General features: G+C 42.5%; 1 protein-coding gene across 2 annotated transcripts; it reads left to right on the top strand.

Moving 5' to 3' along the window:
- The first annotated feature begins 9,872 nt into the window (after positions 1-9,872).
- On the top strand, positions 9,873-15,919 carry Rgs4 (regulator of G protein signaling 4). Of its 2 annotated transcripts, XM_034513621.2 has the most exons (5): positions 9,875-10,054; positions 12,296-12,400; positions 12,857-12,918; positions 13,093-13,259; positions 13,690-15,919. In XM_034513621.2, the coding sequence occupies exons 1-5, from the start codon at positions 10,011-10,013 to the stop codon at positions 13,927-13,929; spliced, it is 618 nt and encodes a 205-aa protein (XP_034369512.1). In that variant the 5' UTR covers positions 9,875-10,010; the 3' UTR covers positions 13,930-15,919. The 2 variants fall into 2 exon arrangements, with proteins under 2 accessions (XP_034369513.1, XP_034369512.1); XM_034513622.2 differs by lacking the exon at positions 13,093-13,259 and having other exon boundaries at positions 9,873-10,054; positions 13,690-13,898.
- Positions 15,920-17,311: the final 1,392 nt, after the last annotated feature.

The following is a 17,311-nucleotide window of genomic DNA, read 5'->3' as shown; positions in this document are numbered from 1 at the left end:
AGTGAGTGCTCAGGGCTGGAGAGGAGGAACAGAATGAGGAACATTACCAGTGCTGGGGGTTGCGGGTGGTTACCGTAATAGAGAGCCCTAAGGGTGGAGTATCTCTGAGAGAGGGAAATTATTGCAATTTGGACACGGTAGGTTTGATGCGAAAGGCAAATGAGATAATGTGGGGAAAAGTGCTTCACAACCCGTGAAGTGCTTTAGAAATGGATGGGTTATTTTAAGAGGAAATGGCTGAGACCATTTTGTGACTCACCTTAAGCCCGTCAACACTGACAAAAAACCAATCAGACCACATGAGAGGTAGATTGTAGGAGAGCCCTATTGTATTTTTAGGTTAGCCTCATGCTATCATGTTATTCTCACTGCTATTTTCTCTAAAATAAGGGGCAGCTGGTCCTATAGCTTAGTATAAATGAATTAAGTTAGATAGCAGCTTGGGCAGAAGGGAAAAGAGGAAAAGCTATGTCTACATGGAACCTTGGCCAGCCCCGAATTGGGGAAGATACAATAAAGGATGAGTTTTTCTTCTAGCTAAAAAGGACTCAAGTGTAAGAAATCATTAAAAGAAAAATACTGCGGAACAGTTGAGAAGGGGTTGGGGATTAATATAGAAATGGCCCCTGGGTACTATATTTGAAGGAGCTTTGGCTAAGGAACTACACTTTTATTTTGTAGGAAGAACTTAGGCAGATTTTGAAGAGGAGTACCACTGTAGGTGTTGTGATGGAGGGGGATTCCAGAAACAAAGGGAAGAATCCTGTAAGTCCTCCTCAGGTGGGTTTTTTCCCTTAGGCTCTTGTTTCAGTGTTTCTTTACTGATGCTTTTTACTTGGGGGGGGGGAACTATTGGCAGGAACTATCCCATGGAATTGTCCCTGCCTTCCGATCTTAGTTTCCCTTTGATTTTGTTGTTATTTTAGTGTCATTGGAAGCCAGATAGCTCACCTCATTAAACTCACTGCAAAACGGTTAAGTAAATGTACTAGCTTGTGTGAGACAGATTCCACCATCTTGCTTGTCTGAAGGGAAGAATGGATGTGGTAGATATATGGGAGCTACCGTTAGAGCCGCGCACACACAGGAAACAAGGATGAGTTTTGCCATCCGTGAGGATTACCAGCTTGACCTCTAGAGACAGGCAGCCCTGCTGTAGTATTGAGCTGTGTTTTCCTTAGCTGTATAACTATTATAGTAGGTTATTGGTTTCACTGTGTTGCAGGCCTTTGTTTTAAACTGGGAAAACAACTGTTAATGCTTTTAGTATAACACATCTCCCCGGCCCAAAGTCTTGTGTTTGGAAGGCCTAGCTACCAGCTGTGGCATTACTGAGCTGAGATCAGATCACTGAAGCATGAACTTAGTCAGTGGTGAGTTCATTCCTAACTGGAAAGTTAGCAGGTGGGATCTACTTGAAGAAAGTTGGTCAGTGTATGTCAGATATGGTATCCCCAAACCCTTCCTCTTTGTTCTCTTGCTCCTGGTGACCCTGGTGAGCAGCCTGTTTCTCACAATGATGATCCTAATCTCACCTTAGGACTGGGAACAATGGATCCAAATAGACAAGGTTGAACAGTCTAAAATTATGCCTCTCAGCAGATCTTTCATTCCTTGGGTTCTCTATCTCAGGTATTTTTTCTTTGTCTCAGCTGAGGGGAGTGAACAAACACATCTTGATGCCTACCAGAAATGTAGTTTAAAAGTTACATCTTGCTGTATTTGAAGCGTGAGTTGATAAAAGCAACAGAGCAACATGAAGGGAGGATTTGAAATGTCAGAACTTAGTTCATTTGGTAGGGGTAGAATGAAGAGCATGTCTAGAGTCGGTATTGAATAAAATGTGAAAAATACAAATATGAACAAGGAAAATCCAGAACCCAGAAATGAGGGAGAAAATAGGGAGACAGCATCACAAAGCCTTTGAAAAGCCTGGATGTAGCTTCTCTGCTTATAAAAATTAGAGAAATAAATTTGATTATAACAGTAGGGCAGTCAGCCTCTAATCCCAAGAAAATGCCTCCCAAGATGCCTAGCAGATACCAGAAATGATAGATAACATCAAAACCAGCTTATATGGTACATATACCTCTATGTCCAGCATGTGCCACATAGAAGCAGAATGGATCTCTTCTTCTATGTTTTATATGCTGGTGCACCCTTTTCAATACCAACATTGATCTTAGCAACCACTAATAAGTAAAATAAAGATTACTTGAACACAAGCACAGGGATTTTATGCCAGTCTATCTTGAAAACTGAGATGGTCACTGACTAATGGGTGGGTAATGAATATATACTAGGTCTGCTGTACAAAGGGAGGAATGGTGTCTCAGTCAGAACTGGAAGTGACAGCAAGAGACTGCATCGTGCTACTCAGAACCATGTGCAACTTAAAAGGTATGAATTGTTTTATTTCTGCAATTTTCCATCTAATATTTCCAGTCCACTGCTGGCACAAGGTGACTGAAACCACAGAAAGTAAAACATCCAAGGAGGACCCCATGATGCTGCACATGTCCCTAGGGGAGGTACGAGAATTGGATCCATGACCCAGAGCATGCTCAGCAGGTGCAATGTCACTGTGCTGTACCCCCATGCCTCCTTTACTTCTCTCTAAGTGCCAGCTATTCTATTTGGGGTTTTCTTCTTGCAGAACTATTCCAGAGATCTTTAAGGCCAGCCTCTGAAGTTACCCTGGTTTTATCTTTTAAACAAAGTTGTGCATTTTAGTGTGTCATCTACTTGTGCATCACAAAACTTGGGAGCTCTGACTTGCAAAAAAAAAAAAAAAATGTTATATTGACTCTTCTTTTTGAACAGAGATTCCAGAGATGGGCATCTTTGAAAGAGTGACAAAACCCCAATCCAGCTACCCAGGGAGAGGGCGGCACACTGCCTCAAGTGACAGCATTGATGCAAAAAAAAAAAAAAAATGTTCTAAGCCTGTTAGTGTTGAGAAATTATTGAAAGTCAGCATTGTACAAAAAGAAGTGCTTAGAAACCTCAGTGTTGTATGGAGATGTCAGGACCCGGATCTACAAGCCAAAACAGTATCTTTCATAAGTTCACAAAGATCACGATAGTGTGAGTTAAAAGCTGACTTAACTAGAATGTTAAGGGTAGGGCTATAAGAGAATCTACAGGGGATGAGAAGTCGAGGATGGTCAGTTATCTCAAGCCCTCATTCTGTTTCCTTCTCCTCTTTTCATCCTCTGTCCTTGTAAGCTGAAAGGACTCTGGCTAGCCCAGCTGGCAAGCATGGCTCTGGCAGGCCTTGCCCTTCTCCCAGATTCTCTCTGCCTTGCGGAAAAACCATTAGAGTATACGCCTAAAGCTAGCTACCAAGGTCGATTCCCTTATTTGGCTACTTCCTCCTCCTGAGGCTGACTACCAAGGCCCAGCTATAAAAATGTTGAAGGCCAGCAATCAAAAGCCCCTTTTGGCTCACCTAATTACCCGCCCAGTTAAAATTAAGCACCTCATACTAACAAAAGGTTTTCCCTTTTCCCTTTATAAACCACCATTTTTCTGTATGCCACATCAGTCTCCTCTCTTTCCAGAGGCAGTCCTCTGTCCCACTGAGACAAATATCCTCTTCCCTTCTCTCTTATTCCCTTCCCCTTCTCCATCATCCTCTATCTCCTGTCTTTGTCTCTTATTTTTGTCCTTTGTCCTTCGTGGGAAAATGAATCTCTTTTGTGCTGAGAACATGGTTTTGTGGGTCCTGGGCTGATACAGATCTCTTCATAACCCACCATGGGTTTCCCTGAATCCAAACCACCAGGTCGTCCTTAGGTGTTTCTCCAGCCCACTGTATAATCCCTGGGCTGTTTCTCAAGTCAGCAGCATTTCCCTGGTGTTTGGATCCCAATCACACTTTCCTTTTATCATGTATTCCAGGCTGGCCTTGAACTCCCTATGCAGTCAAGAATGACTCTGGGAACAAGAATTCCTGGAAAGAAGCTGTTCCTACTGTATTTTTAAAATACTTCAACTTAACTTTCTTTGTTCTACTGAGGCAAAAACTCAACTGTTTCCACACTGTAACCTTTTATTTGGCATGACAAAAATCTATGTTCCCAGGGCCATGGTCACTGATCCATTGCTTCGGTGTAAACCTTTATTACTTTGAGATGAGAGCTATTCCTTTCGATGACAACCTTGAACTTCCAATCCTCTTTTCTCCAACCCCCAAGTGTCACCAAACCTAGGGCTTTCTGCATGTTAGGTAAGCACTCTACCGACTGAGGTACAATCTCCATCATGAGCAACACCCTAAAATATAAACTCCAAGAGTCAAAACAAGGACAGCTACTGAGACTGTAGAAGATGGCGTGGGGTGGGGGTGGGGATCTTGCACCAGGTTGTACCAAACCCAGTGCTTGCACAAGACTCAGTTCACACAGAGTGGAAGGACGGATGACAAGTGGGGCTGGGGTCAAATTACAAAAGTATCATGCTAAGATGTCAAAACTTTTATATGTGGACAAGCAGAAATACAAGGCAGAGGGAAGCCGAGATCATGGAGGTTAACCTGCGTTGCCACTGTCTTCCAAGCCTACCCAGGGAGGAGCTAGAATTGGAATCTAAGGCTGCCTCCTGGTGAGGTTCAGGCACATGACATACTGTCTCTTCCCACCTGCACAATGCAAATGAACTCTTAGGAAATTGCTGTTCTATCTTAGGCTAAGCCCTTCCCAAGAAAGATAAAAATCTTTGGAATAAGATTGTTTTGGCTCATCCTCCACTTCTTGGAAAAGAAGGTTCTGTTCCTGCCTCCCCCTCCCCCAGCTAGTAAGTGTGTGACAGTTCTTCCAGAGTGATGCATCACCTGTTCTTGTCAAGTGTCAGGGTCAGAGGCCTTGGTTTATTGCATGTGGTTGCAAAGTCAAATGTGTTTCCCAAAAGCCACGAATACTGGGAAAGTCCCTGTGCCTCTTCCTGGCATGTAGCACACTCTGGCCTGGTTTATTTGCTTTTTATCCTTAAAAACTAACAATCATGAACTCTCACTGATGTCAGGGCCACTATAGGAGACAGTAAAGAGAGAAGAGGTTTTCTCATAGTTTAGAGAAAATTGTAATCTGAGATAAAGCAAATATAGCCTAAGTCTGAGTTGTGGTTCACATCCGGCCCTAGAGAGGCTGCAATCTCACTTTTAGAATCTGATGGAAACAAGAAAATTCAAAAAGACCTGCCCCAGTGGCTTACTTCCTTGTGTTAGATCACACAAATACTTAAGAAAGACTCTTTTGTTCACCAGGAGCGAAATCTGGGGGATTTCACATTTTACCAGTGTACCAGAGCTCACACCCTGCTGTGTGACTTCATGCTGCACAGTAGGAAGCAGCTCTCTGTACCCCTTGGCCACAGTTTCTCCCAAATGAACATCAGCCCAGGGCTTAAGGAGCTCTTCTTCTTCTTTTTTTTTTTTTTTTTTGTGCTTGGCTCTGTTTGATCCTCACAGCCTGCCTGGAGACTATTGCCGCCATCAGTGCAGCCTCTTTCAATGCTGCTTCTCGCCTGTGCAATCTAACTCTGGCTCCCGTATCCTGAGATTCTCTCTTGGACACTAATGTGATCACCTTAAGTACTTTAACAAGCTCAGACCCTTATCAAACAAATTGTAGTCCTCAAAATGACCAAATATACAATCAACCAAACCCTTTGATTCCCAGAGTGTAAACAGAGACCTTTCTTGGTTAATTTGATACTCTAATCTATTCTCAGTGGCCTTTAAGACTAACTATCTAAAAAGAGGTACCAAATAGCCTCATTTCCCCATGCGTTTTTCCCAAAGAAGCAATCGTGATAATAATGATACTGTCCTTCCTGGAAGAAATGATGGCATTTAAAGAGACATCTGTGCCCATCCCTTCGGCAATCAAATTATTGAGACAATGAATGGGTCCTGAGAATTTGGAATTCCCCCCAGGAGCTTCATGATAGAGGCCTGGTGTCAGCTAGAGGTGGAATTTGTCTCCCAGGAAGAGATTTCACATAGTTCTAACACGTTGTCACACCATCTAGAAGAAGTGAAGATAAAGGCTTAGCAGGGCCACACCCTTTCTGAGATTGTCTTCTATTTAAACCTCAGGACAAGGCTTCAATGTGGACTTGAAGAGATAACTGCATTTCTTTACTTGGTCTTCTTCCCAATGTGGCCACAGTGAATGGATCTTTGTCTGCCTTTTACACTTCTCATCTGAGTGAACCCTAAGAAGTGGGTGGGCCTAGCTTGTTAGGGCTACCAAGGCCCAGATTCTGACCCCAAGACATCCAGTAACTCTCTCTGATCTCCAAGTAGTCCACTTTCCTTCATCTTACATGGCTATGATATCACAGAGACTAATCCCAGGACCTTAGAATTAGATTGCCTGAATGGTATGCCATCTCCAACACAGAGATACGACATCTTAGGAAAGTTACTCAAATCACCCTTGAGGACCCTTGAGGACATTCTTTAGGAAAGCATTGTGAGGAATGAGTGACACAACAGTTACAAAATGCTTAAACTACTGTCCTGTAAAATCAATGGCAAAAACCATAGTCATTAATAGTCATAATTGCTGTGCCCTGGCCCCTATGTATAATGATTATGCTTCTATCTGTCCCTTACCCATCTCTTTGTAAAAACCATTCTAAGTCCCAAACGTTGAGCCTGTTCTGTATCTTCCAGAGCTTTCCTATAATCCTGTAGATGCTAAAAAAAAGTTTGTAATAGCTGCACTTAACCTGAAAATGTCCAGTGATTCATGCTTCTTCCCCATTAGTGGATAAGCTGCTGAGAGGGGCGAACCATTTCTGATTCCTATTTAGATCACCAGGGCCTAACAGAATCCTTGCTCCAGTGTCTAATAAATACTCATTTCAGAAATAAGACTCCATTTCGCACTGTAGACACTGATGGCTTGGCATTCAAACTGCTAACTAATCGTTCTGCCTACACACCTCAACCCTTCCTCCCACGGTAGGTAGGCGGGAGGATCAGCTCTCATGTCAATCTCTTCTTGGTGATTAAGTCCAGCTTCCTTGCCACAGCCCCGAAATCCTGGGAGCATGCAGCTTCCACCTGTACCTCAGTTCCAAACCACTGCCTCCCTGTTCTCCATTCCCTAGCAAACTACCTCCCACCTCACTACGCTTCAGTAAAAAAAGTGTGCCGTTTATTCACCGTGTGAGAGGAGACGCTCAAGTGTGTCTGAAGTGAATGTGTGCACAAGAGACCTTTTGAGAGCAAATCCCTTCCACATAAGAAGCATGCAGGAATGACAAACCATCAGATAATAGGAGTTGATAATTTGTGCCTATCAGAGAGGGGAGGCGGGCCATTGTCAAATGTACCCGCCATTGTATCATGATGTACCAGTCTCTCAACTCTTCAACACAAGCAGCAAGTCGTATAGTAAAAAAAACAAAACAAAACAAAACTAATTTATGAGAAGCTTTTCAAATACTCTGTGGAAGTATTAGAACCATTAGGAACGTAAGGGATAGTCAAATAAGTGAGTAACAGGCTTGGACAGATAAAGAGTTAAAGAACTGCTTTTCTTGGAGAAGCAGTCAGGCAGTCTGCTGTAGCTCCTGCTTTCATGGAACAAGGGGAATCCAGCTGGGGGGTGGGTGAGAGAGAGAGAAAGAGAGAGAGAGAGAGAGAGAGAGAGAGAGAGAGAGAGAGAGAGAGAGAGTCCTTGACTGATATGTATAAAATTAATTAATACCAAGCTTTATTATCTGCTGTGTATATTCTGACAATAAAAAATATTTGCCAAGCACTTTACAGTTTAGAAATATCTCTGTGTATCCTGCATATCTCCTTTGATAAGAGTGTTGAATGACAGACAGGACAACTCTGTGGACAGCCTACACACTCCAGTGTCAAGAAGCCTGGGTCCGCATACTGTCCACTTAACAGAAAACTCTGTGTCCTTGGAAGGCTTGCTTTCCGTCTCTGGAATTCTATTTCTCTTTGGATGAAATGAGGGAATAGATTGAGTGGTTTTTAAAGTCCATTTAGCGCATTTATAACTGATGCCACACCTCTTTCCTTCTAGATCCAAGATAAAATGCTCTTACTCTGGAATTTCTTTTTTTTTTTTTTTTCAAGCATCAGTGCATCTTTTTGAGACTTCCACTGATCTTCCTAAAATCAGATTGTCTGAGTGATCCCTGAGCAAAGAACTTGCTGGTTTTCTGTGGAGTAACAGTCTCCCCCTTTTAGTTGATCTCCTTTAATGCAAATTCTGCCTACACCTCTAATCCAAGGTCTTTCTCACTTCATCCTGCACTGTGATCCCTCCCACTCCACCACCAAGGACGCTATCATCTTTCCTAGGTTTCATGTTAGAAAGCAAGGAGAGGTTTACAGTGCCTGATTTAATAGGTGTTTTTTTTTAGTCTTTATGGGAGAGAGCTGTGGACTTTCCCTACTGACATACCTAGTCCCCTCTTTTACATTTGTCTGCTATCTTCATACTCAGCTAGCCAAGGAAGATGTGTATGATAAAGGGGGTGGATGTTTGGGGCAACAGCTTTCCTGGTCCGGAGCATAGAAGAACATTACGTGTTTCTATTTCCCCTTCTATATTTTTGGTACCTCTGAGAGAAACCCATCTCTAAAGAAAGGTATTGGTACCTCTCTTTCCTTGTGCAAATCATCTGATACTTTTTTTTAAAACTTGCTTTCAGCCCAAAAGACTGAAAAGCAGTGATGTCTTTGTGTGGAAATTCCAGGTCACTGCATTATGACCAGGAACCTGTGTGATTTTAAGATGAAAGCTGTTGTGGTCAGTCACTGAAGTAAACCTCTCCCTTCCAGTCATAACTCCCCAATGTGAACACAGTCCCTTTGTAGTGCCTATCTGGGTATTTCAACCCTGATTACAAGATGTGAAGTTCTTTCATGAGCCTGAAGAATTCAGTCCATGATACTGAATGTGAAAGGTTCTCGGAAGCTCAGAAGCAACTGAGCAGAGATGACTGCTCTCCCACAGTTTCCACAGACTGCTAATATGCAAGGCAAACTACACATCTTTTTGCCTGATGGATATTCTCCCCCCCCACACACACACTCTCTTTCTCTCTCTTCCCCTCTATTTCTTTTTTCAATAATAAAGACTTAGCATTACATATGATAGAGACTCAGCTGCAATTGGAATCGGTGTCTTATGTGTTCATCCACCCCCTATTTTGGTCTTAAGCTGCTTTTTTAGGTTTCTTCAGGAGAGAACGCCAAAGCTGGGGTGAATTTTGTGCTCAGTAACGTATGTAGGAATGTCTCAAAGTCAAGTTGATTACAGTCATACTGGATTGAACTTCCACTGGCTGTTTTTGCTATGCTGCCGGACATAGAGCTGTCTGCCATCCACTTCTCTCTGTGCCTACGAATCAGACAGGCAATTTCATCAAATCACTACCTAGAGACCACGATCTTAGTACCAACTCTGCCTCACACCACCCAGAATTTATTTCCAACCCAAAGAGAAATGTGTATTGAGAGTCAGACACAAAATCAGATGAAGATCCTCTGCTGGTTTCTTTCTTTCTTTCTGGGAGGCAAGATCCTTAGACATTGGTCTTACAAGCCAATGAATAAGTCCCGTATTTTTCAGCACCGTGGATTCCATATTTCCTTTCCTACAAACGCAGAACTTCACGCATTGGTAGAAACATTAAGCAAAACCTCATTTTCTATATGCCTACTTTGCGACCGGCTTCTCTCCCGTTGGGTCCATTTGCATCCCTGATGCGTCAGTTGTTTCTTCCTCGCCCTTTCTGAGGGCTGGAGAAGCAGAACGCTGCAGCGAGCCGAGCCTGCGGACCTGCCATCTGATTGGCTGCCAGGCGCGTGGCTGGGCTATAAAAGAGACCCCTACAGGCTTGAGAGCCAGAGGCTCAGAGGATTCTGACAGCTTCTTTGCAGAGCAGAAGCAACTGGGCTCAAAATAGAAACCACTGCTGCTCCCGCTGCCTTTCTCTCCTCACTCCGAATCACACAGTTAAACAAAATGTGCAAAGGACTTGCAGGTCTGCCGGCTTCCTGCCTGAGGAGGTAAGATTGGTTTATGTTCCTGGCCAGGCTAAAGTTTTTCATAGACTTTTTCAGTGAGTTGCATGCTTTACTTAGGAAGTTTTCTGGGATCCGAGGCTATTTGCTCCTAGAAGCACTGGTAGTATCTCCCTAGGACTAGCCAGACACATTGACTTAGGAAGCAGGCTCCCCAGATGTTGGTTTCTGTGTGTTGTATTTCACCTGACTTTAGTTTTGAGACTGGTTCTGACTTTTAAGCCGGGTCCTTTAGTTAAGCTATTTGGATTACGAAGTGATAGGGGATTTGGGGGATGCATCTGTATTCTTTCCATAATTACGTCCCTGTTTGAGCATGGCTGAGGACCCAGAAGGGCTAACTAGTTCTTGTGTGAGGAAAGAAGCCGCAGAAGGAAGTTTGAAAACATTGTCAGAATGCTTTCGTGGCATTCTTCAGTGTCCTCTACCTTAGCTGTAAACAAATGTGAGAATAAAAGGTTCTTTTCCAAAGTAGATGTCTCCTATCCCTCTGCCCCACTTCCGATGATAAAGTGAGAAATTGTGGTTGAGAAATAAATATAATTTGAAACATACCAGCTTAAAGTTTTAAAGGCACTTCTATGTCTTTGGATTCATTTTTTAAAGGTCTGAATGAATGATTTCATAGAGTAGTTATATAGTGGTTTTAAAATAAAACACAAGGTTAGTGCGTGTTACATGATTTCCTCTTGAAATTAAAGGTCAGAAGTCATCTGTGGGTCTACCAAACCTCCCTAACCATTCTTGGAGATATAAATCACAATTTGGAAACAATCCCCAAAAGTGCAGTGTTTGTGTGTTACTGAGCCTTCCCTCAAAGGGTTAAGCAGCTTTCATCTTCAGTGCCAGGGTCTCCAGAGGGTCTTATCTGCTTAAGGTCACATAGTTGGTGGCAGCAGAGTAAGAACCATGACCTCCAGGGACTTCCAAAGTAACTTTGGTTTTTATTTTCCGGCTTCTGTTGTGTTACAAGATACTTTCCAAGCTTGCTTTCAGCTCTTTGGAAATACCCCTTCATTTAGCCAGTAGCTGCTGGGGCTCAGGCAGGGGCAGCACATGGAGACAGGAAATCATATCTCTGGGCTGGATTACAATGCATCATAGCGTTGCCTTACGATCGTCCCTATTCTGGTGATTTTTATCTTGCTGTCACTAGAGAAGATCTTGGCACTAGTCACCAGCTGGGGAAAAAGAGAAAGAAAGATGGCCTTGTGAGAGATGGAAAAATACTACTTTAAAGGGCAGCCCAAGAATAGTGCTGGGATTCCGATATTCTGAGAAAATCCACTGATAAACTCCCAGCGTGTCAGCATCCATCCTAAGGTGCTCTGAGCACCACCATTCTTTGCCAACCCTTCCAAGCAAAAACATCTCATCCTCTGTTGCTCTGGTAACACCATTCTTCTTAAACCATTTCTTGGCTTTTATAATAAAAGAAAGAACAGTAATATTAAAAAAAAATCTATTAGAAAAGAATGGCAGAGTTGAACTGGAAGTTTCAAGTAGTTAGAAACTCTGCAGTATCCTGGCTGCCTCTTAAGTGGTGGCTGGAAACTGGAAACTGCTCTAATTAAACAATGACTTGCCTTGATTCTGTCTTGCTTCTCCTATCCCGAAGTCTCAGCTGCCCTTTTTAATGCGCATCTCCCTGTAATGTAGATTTGGGGTTGTTTATTTGTTGGTTGTTTGGCTGTAGCTCTAGCTGGAGGTTGCCTAGAAACAAGCCTGGTAGGGCTGAGTTGTTAGCCTGAGCATGTGTACCATTCACTTTTTCTGCTCCTCTCTGCAGGGCTACACACTTAACCTGATGTTCTGTACACACACACACACACACACACACACACACACACACACACACACACACTTGGGAATTCCTTGGCTACCACTGTCAGGGCTGACTGAACTCACTTCTACTTTACAGAAGTGTTTCCATTGCTCACCTTGGGAAATAACACCAGGCTTCCAGAATCTGGTGTCCTATAGGGTCGTGTTTTACAGTTACTGCGTACATTTCAAAATAGCAGCCACTTCTTAACATGCTTTCGCTGAAGATATCAAAGGTCATATGCAGACTCAAAGGAATCTCTTCTGGGTGTTCAAGTCACTGCAACTCCCCTAAAGAGGCTGCTTCTGATCCACACAGCAGTCATGGGCTCTTAAGAGCCCTCATGTGTCTCTTTTAAGGAAATGTGTTTTTCATGCTAATTTTTGTCTTCTTCCTTGCAGTGCAAAGGATATGAAACATCGGCTGGGATTCCTGCTGCAGAAGTCAGATTCCTGTGAACACAGTTCTTCACACAGCAAGAAGGACAAAGTAGTAACTTGCCAGAGGTAAGAGAAATGGCTTTAGTGAAGAGACTTGAGTGTTAACTATTTGATAATAGACAAGTTGTATGTTGTATGTAAGAGTGAGTGGTAAGACAAGTCCTTAGCTGAGCCAGATATGGATCATTATGACCTCATTTCCAAGGGAAGGACACACAATTGTAATCTCATCACTTGGAAGGTTAGGAGGGTCGTGAGTTCAAGACTAGCCTGAGATTTATAAAATGATATTATATCAAACAAACACACATATAAACACACACAAACACACACACACATGAGGGTGAAGAGAGATAGACAGACAGACAACAGAGTCCAGTTTATGTCAATCATAATTAGAATTTGAATGTCTACATATTTCATGAAAAAGTATCCTAATAAACAATATATCACAGTTTGCCCTAGTGTTTTTTAGTTCTATGTTCTGTATTTAAATCATTCTTTCTTCTGTAACATCTCCAGGGTTAGCCAAGAAGAAGTCAAGAAATGGGCTGAATCACTGGAAAACCTGATTCACCATGAATGTAAGTAACCATACTTCTCTCTGTCTCTCTCTCTCTGTCATCACATAAACACACACACACACACACACACACACACACACACACACACACACACACACACACACTGAAGATAGCATTACTCAGCATAAGACAAGCCTTTTCTGGGTAACTATGGCTCTTTGTCCTCTGTCACAGGTGGACTGGCAGCTTTCAAAGCTTTCCTGAAGTCAGAATACAGTGAGGAGAACATTGACTTTTGGATCAGCTGTGAGGAGTACAAGAAAATCAAGTCACCTTCGAAACTAAGTCCCAAGGCCAAGAAGATCTACAATGAGTTCATCTCGGTGCAAGCAACAAAAGAGGTACATTTCCATGGCAGAGAACTTCCTAGAACTTAGTGGGGATCCATAGGAGAGGCATTCAGGGCCAGAAACTTTAGATCTATGAGTTAAAAGAGCAACAGGACTGGCTATTATAATTTTGACAACATCAAGTTAGTCTATTAGGAAAAAAGCTACTTTTGTCTATATGATCTCAGTGACTCTCCTTAATAAATATAATCACAAATCTTGCCAATGGGAGAGTAAAGGAAAAAAAAAAGTTCTCTTTCCACTTGGAGGCAGAGTGGACCTTTTATACACACATGCCAGGGCAGACCCAAATGTCCTGGGTTTGACTACCAGGAAGAAGTTAAAGGAAGGGTCCCAGCTACTCCTTGTTGAATACAAGCCTGCAGCCCCCTCTCTCCAACCGGGCCCTAGATCTAATGCAACTTTTGTCTTTGTACTTCAGGTGAACCTGGATTCTTGCACCAGAGAGGAGACAAGCCGAAACATGTTAGAGCCCACAATAACCTGTTTTGATGAAGCCCAGAAGAAGATTTTCAACCTGATGGAAAAGGATTCCTACCGCCGCTTCCTCAAGTCTCCATTCTATCTTGACCTGACCAGTCCTTCCAGCTGCAGGGCAGAGAAGCAGAAAGGAACCAAGAGTTCCACAGACTGCACTTCCCTAGTCCCTCAGTGTGCCTAATTCTCACACAGAGGCAGAGAGCCAATATGCCGAGACTCTATGTTCTGGGAAACCTGAGGCCAAATATTGATCTGAATTAGGCACCAATGCTTTGTCCACATCATAGCCTAGTGTCCATGCTGCCTGCCATGTGTGAGTCACTTCCATGTAAAACTAGCCTTAGTTGTGGTGTTGGGGTTTTTACTGGGGTAAGACCCAATTTGTTTTAAATTTTCCCAAGTTTTCTTAAGGGTGTCAGGTGAGCAAGTCTCCAGATAATGGCCCTGTAGGTCTGGATTTTCAAAGATGGCTGGCAGTCTGCCCCTTCCAACAGTTTGACCTCAAGTTAGTTAGTCGGTACACTGCATGTGACATCACATGCACATGCAATGTCAGCCAGCAGCACTTCCTACGGACTCTCAATGTTTAGGTGATATTAGTGTATGTATATGCATATACATATATATATATATATTATATATTTAATATATGCATATATTCTGTATATATTATATCTATGTATTCAATATGTGTGTGAATGTGCATGAATGTATATGCATATATGTTCACACACGCACATACATTTCTTCAAGAAAAGATGGGAAAGATCCTAGGTGCTCAAATTGGAGTGTGTACACATGCTTGCATGCATGTTCATATCGTGTCTGAACAGGGCAAAGTAAATTAACTGCCATGCAGGCTAAGAGAGGAACACTAACTTGTGAAAAACGAGTTCTGTAAAACCATTAGGTCACGAAAGAGAATAGTCAGGGCCTTTGTGTTTAATCACTGAGGGCCTCCACATTGAGCACTAAGCTAAAGGGTGAGTACTCTGAAAAACTCTGCTGTCTGACTGACACAGAACTGCCTTGCATCAGTGATCACTACTGGCACTTTTAAGTCCCTGTGCTGACGGCCTTCCCTCCTTTGCCCGGGTGCTCAGGGCATGATGATTAGCAACTGGGTTGGTCTGGAGCTGGATGTTTGAGCTGAATGAAGGAATGCAATTCGGTCCAGGCCTGGCTGTCTAGGCCTTACCAAGGACTACCGCTTCTGTGAGGGCAGAGGACCTGAAGATTATCTTATTTCTTTCCTCTCATGATAAGGTGCTTTTCTATTCCTAACCCCCAAGAATGTCACCTGTCAGATGAGCCTCCTTAGTTCACTGTGGTTGGTTGTTCACTTTAGGAACCATGGCTGCCTGCAGTGATTCTAAGCTACACGCCTACGTTTGTAAAGCATCATCGGGGGAAAGGTGATATTTTATCAGAAGGAAGTAAGTTCTCATGAACTGCAAAGCACTTTTTGGTTTTCTGCTTTGAGATAAGAGCTTGCTCATCCCATCCCAAACACCAAGGCTAGCAGAGACCAATGAAAGGAGAGAGGAAAGAAAAAAGAAAGAGAAAAGAAAAAAGAAGAGGAGAGGACTACTGTTTGGAGCTTTTCAAGGCACATGAAATACTTGAAAATTTCTCATTTGTGTTATTTATGATGTTTTGTACAATGTTCTTATTATTGTATTGTTTTATAAATGGAGGTACAGGATATTACCCGAATTATTAATGAATGCCCAAGAAGTAATTTTTTTCTCATTCTTCTCAAAGTCCTGCCTTTGAGAGCACACACATACTTGTGCAACACTGAAGTCATTGCTCCAGTTTAAACTACATGCATGAGCACCATTGTGGTTAGTAGGCCAATGTATTGGGCTGCAAAGTGAAGACACGGGAATGGTGTGTATCCAAGTCTTATCATATTGAAGAAATCAATTTTCTAATGGTACTCGTCTTGTCTCTCTTGACAGTCTTGCTTGTAATGTCCCCAGAGCTCCCCCATCAATGTTCCTAACTCCTCTTTGTTATACACAAGTCCGTGATGATGTCTGTATAACTCTTTGGTCTTGCCCTAATAGTACCATGACTTTGAGATTGTACCTGTACTCACAGACTGCTGTCTCACAAATAGGTCTGGAAAGTCATTCCCAATGAGAAGTAAATTATTTTATGTAATATATCTTGAGTGTGTTTTCAATTGTACTTCCATCGCTCTTTGCTATGGTGAGCCTGCCTGCTACGGGTCCATGAAAGGAATGCTTCTCCCATATGCATGTCTGTTTCTGCTATGTGCTTTATAGGCCTCAATGCTGATGCTTCCAATGAAACACACAGATCTTAATGATACCAGTAAATAAATGCTTCCTATAAAACGATCTGCTTGGAAACACATTACTGATCTAGAGAGGCATGCTGGGAGAAACAGCAGGACACAGAATGCCTTTAGAAAATGACTCATACAGTCTTTTATCCCTCCCCTGCCAACTCCAGGAAGGAAAGCAGAAGCTGTATTGTTTAGGCTTTGGCCCCTTTCACTGTTCTGCTTGCTTCTGCTCACAGGCCCTGGGCTGCTCTAGGTTTGAAGACTAGGCAGCTTTAGTGTTCTTCAGGTCTTCAATTGGGGTTGGGGGGAGAAAATTCCTCCAAACTAAAAAACAAACAAACAAACAGAAACCAGAAAAACAAACCAACAAACAAATAAAAACAACAACAAAACAAAACACCACCACCAAAAATACCAAAAATCAAAATAAACCAAAGGAAACCAAACCAACAACAAGTAGGGTCTCACCCACTTGTAGTTCACTGGCTTGTAACTTAACTATGAAGACTAGTTTGGTCTCAGATTCATGGTGACCCTCCTGTCTTGACCTCCCAAGTCTTAGGGTGACTGGTACAACTTTTCTTTTCTGGATTCCTTAGGATTTTAAGGATAGGGTTCCCCTTCTGAGCAGCTGCCCACTTCCAATTACCTGACAGAGTTAGAAAGGTTGTGGAGAAGCTGAGGAGGTTGAAGGTACCTAGAGGTGTCTAGGAGAGAGCTTTCTGCAGCACCTGCTCAGTGTTGTCTTTGCACTTTGTGAATTCTGACCAAGAGGAAACAGAATGCTCACATCTGAAATCAGGGCTTTATCATGTCATAAGACCCCCGTTTCCTGCTCTGTTTTTTTTTTCTTCATGTTTTAAAGGTTGTGCTCTCAAGGCAGTAGATGATTGCAGACATTTTTTTTTCCAAGTCATGATGCTTTTTAAAATCTGGCAGAAACCTTGGATCCTATACTTAGGAAAATACATGAAGGAACACAAATTTCTCATAAATATTTATACAAAAATGTTTGCACCCAAAAAGGAAAAGGGGGCATGGGAGAGGGGTTTTCTAAGGGGGGGATGGGAAAAGGGGATGGCATCTGAAGTGTAAATAAAATATCCAATAAAAAATGGAAACAAAACAAAACAAAAAAACAAAAACAAAAAAAACCCCAAACCAAAAACAAACAAACAAAAAAATATTTGCACCCTCCCTCTGCTCTCCAAAGACAGACAAAGATCTCTCTGCTCTCTTTTTTTTT

The sequence above is a fragment of the Arvicanthis niloticus genome, chromosome 10, assembly GCF_011762505.2.
Source record: "Arvicanthis niloticus isolate mArvNil1 chromosome 10, mArvNil1.pat.X, whole genome shotgun sequence".
Classification (NCBI taxonomy): domain Eukaryota; kingdom Metazoa; phylum Chordata; class Mammalia; order Rodentia; family Muridae; genus Arvicanthis; species Arvicanthis niloticus.
This window is presented reverse-complemented; position numbering and strand designations above follow the sequence as displayed.

Bases quoted from the DNA above. Each gene is read 5' to 3' on its own strand.
- Rgs4 (XM_034513621.2), top strand. From the start codon at position 10,011: ATGTGCAAAGGACTTGCAGGTCTGCCGGCTTCCTGCCTGAGGAG. The intron at 10,055-12,295 runs GTAAGATTGGTT...TCTTCCTTGCAG, and splicing joins CCGGCTTCCTGCCTGAGGAG to TGCAAAGGATATGAAACATC. The intron at 13,260-13,689 runs GTACATTTCCAT...TTTGTACTTCAG, and splicing joins CGGTGCAAGCAACAAAAGAG to GTGAACCTGGATTCTTGCAC.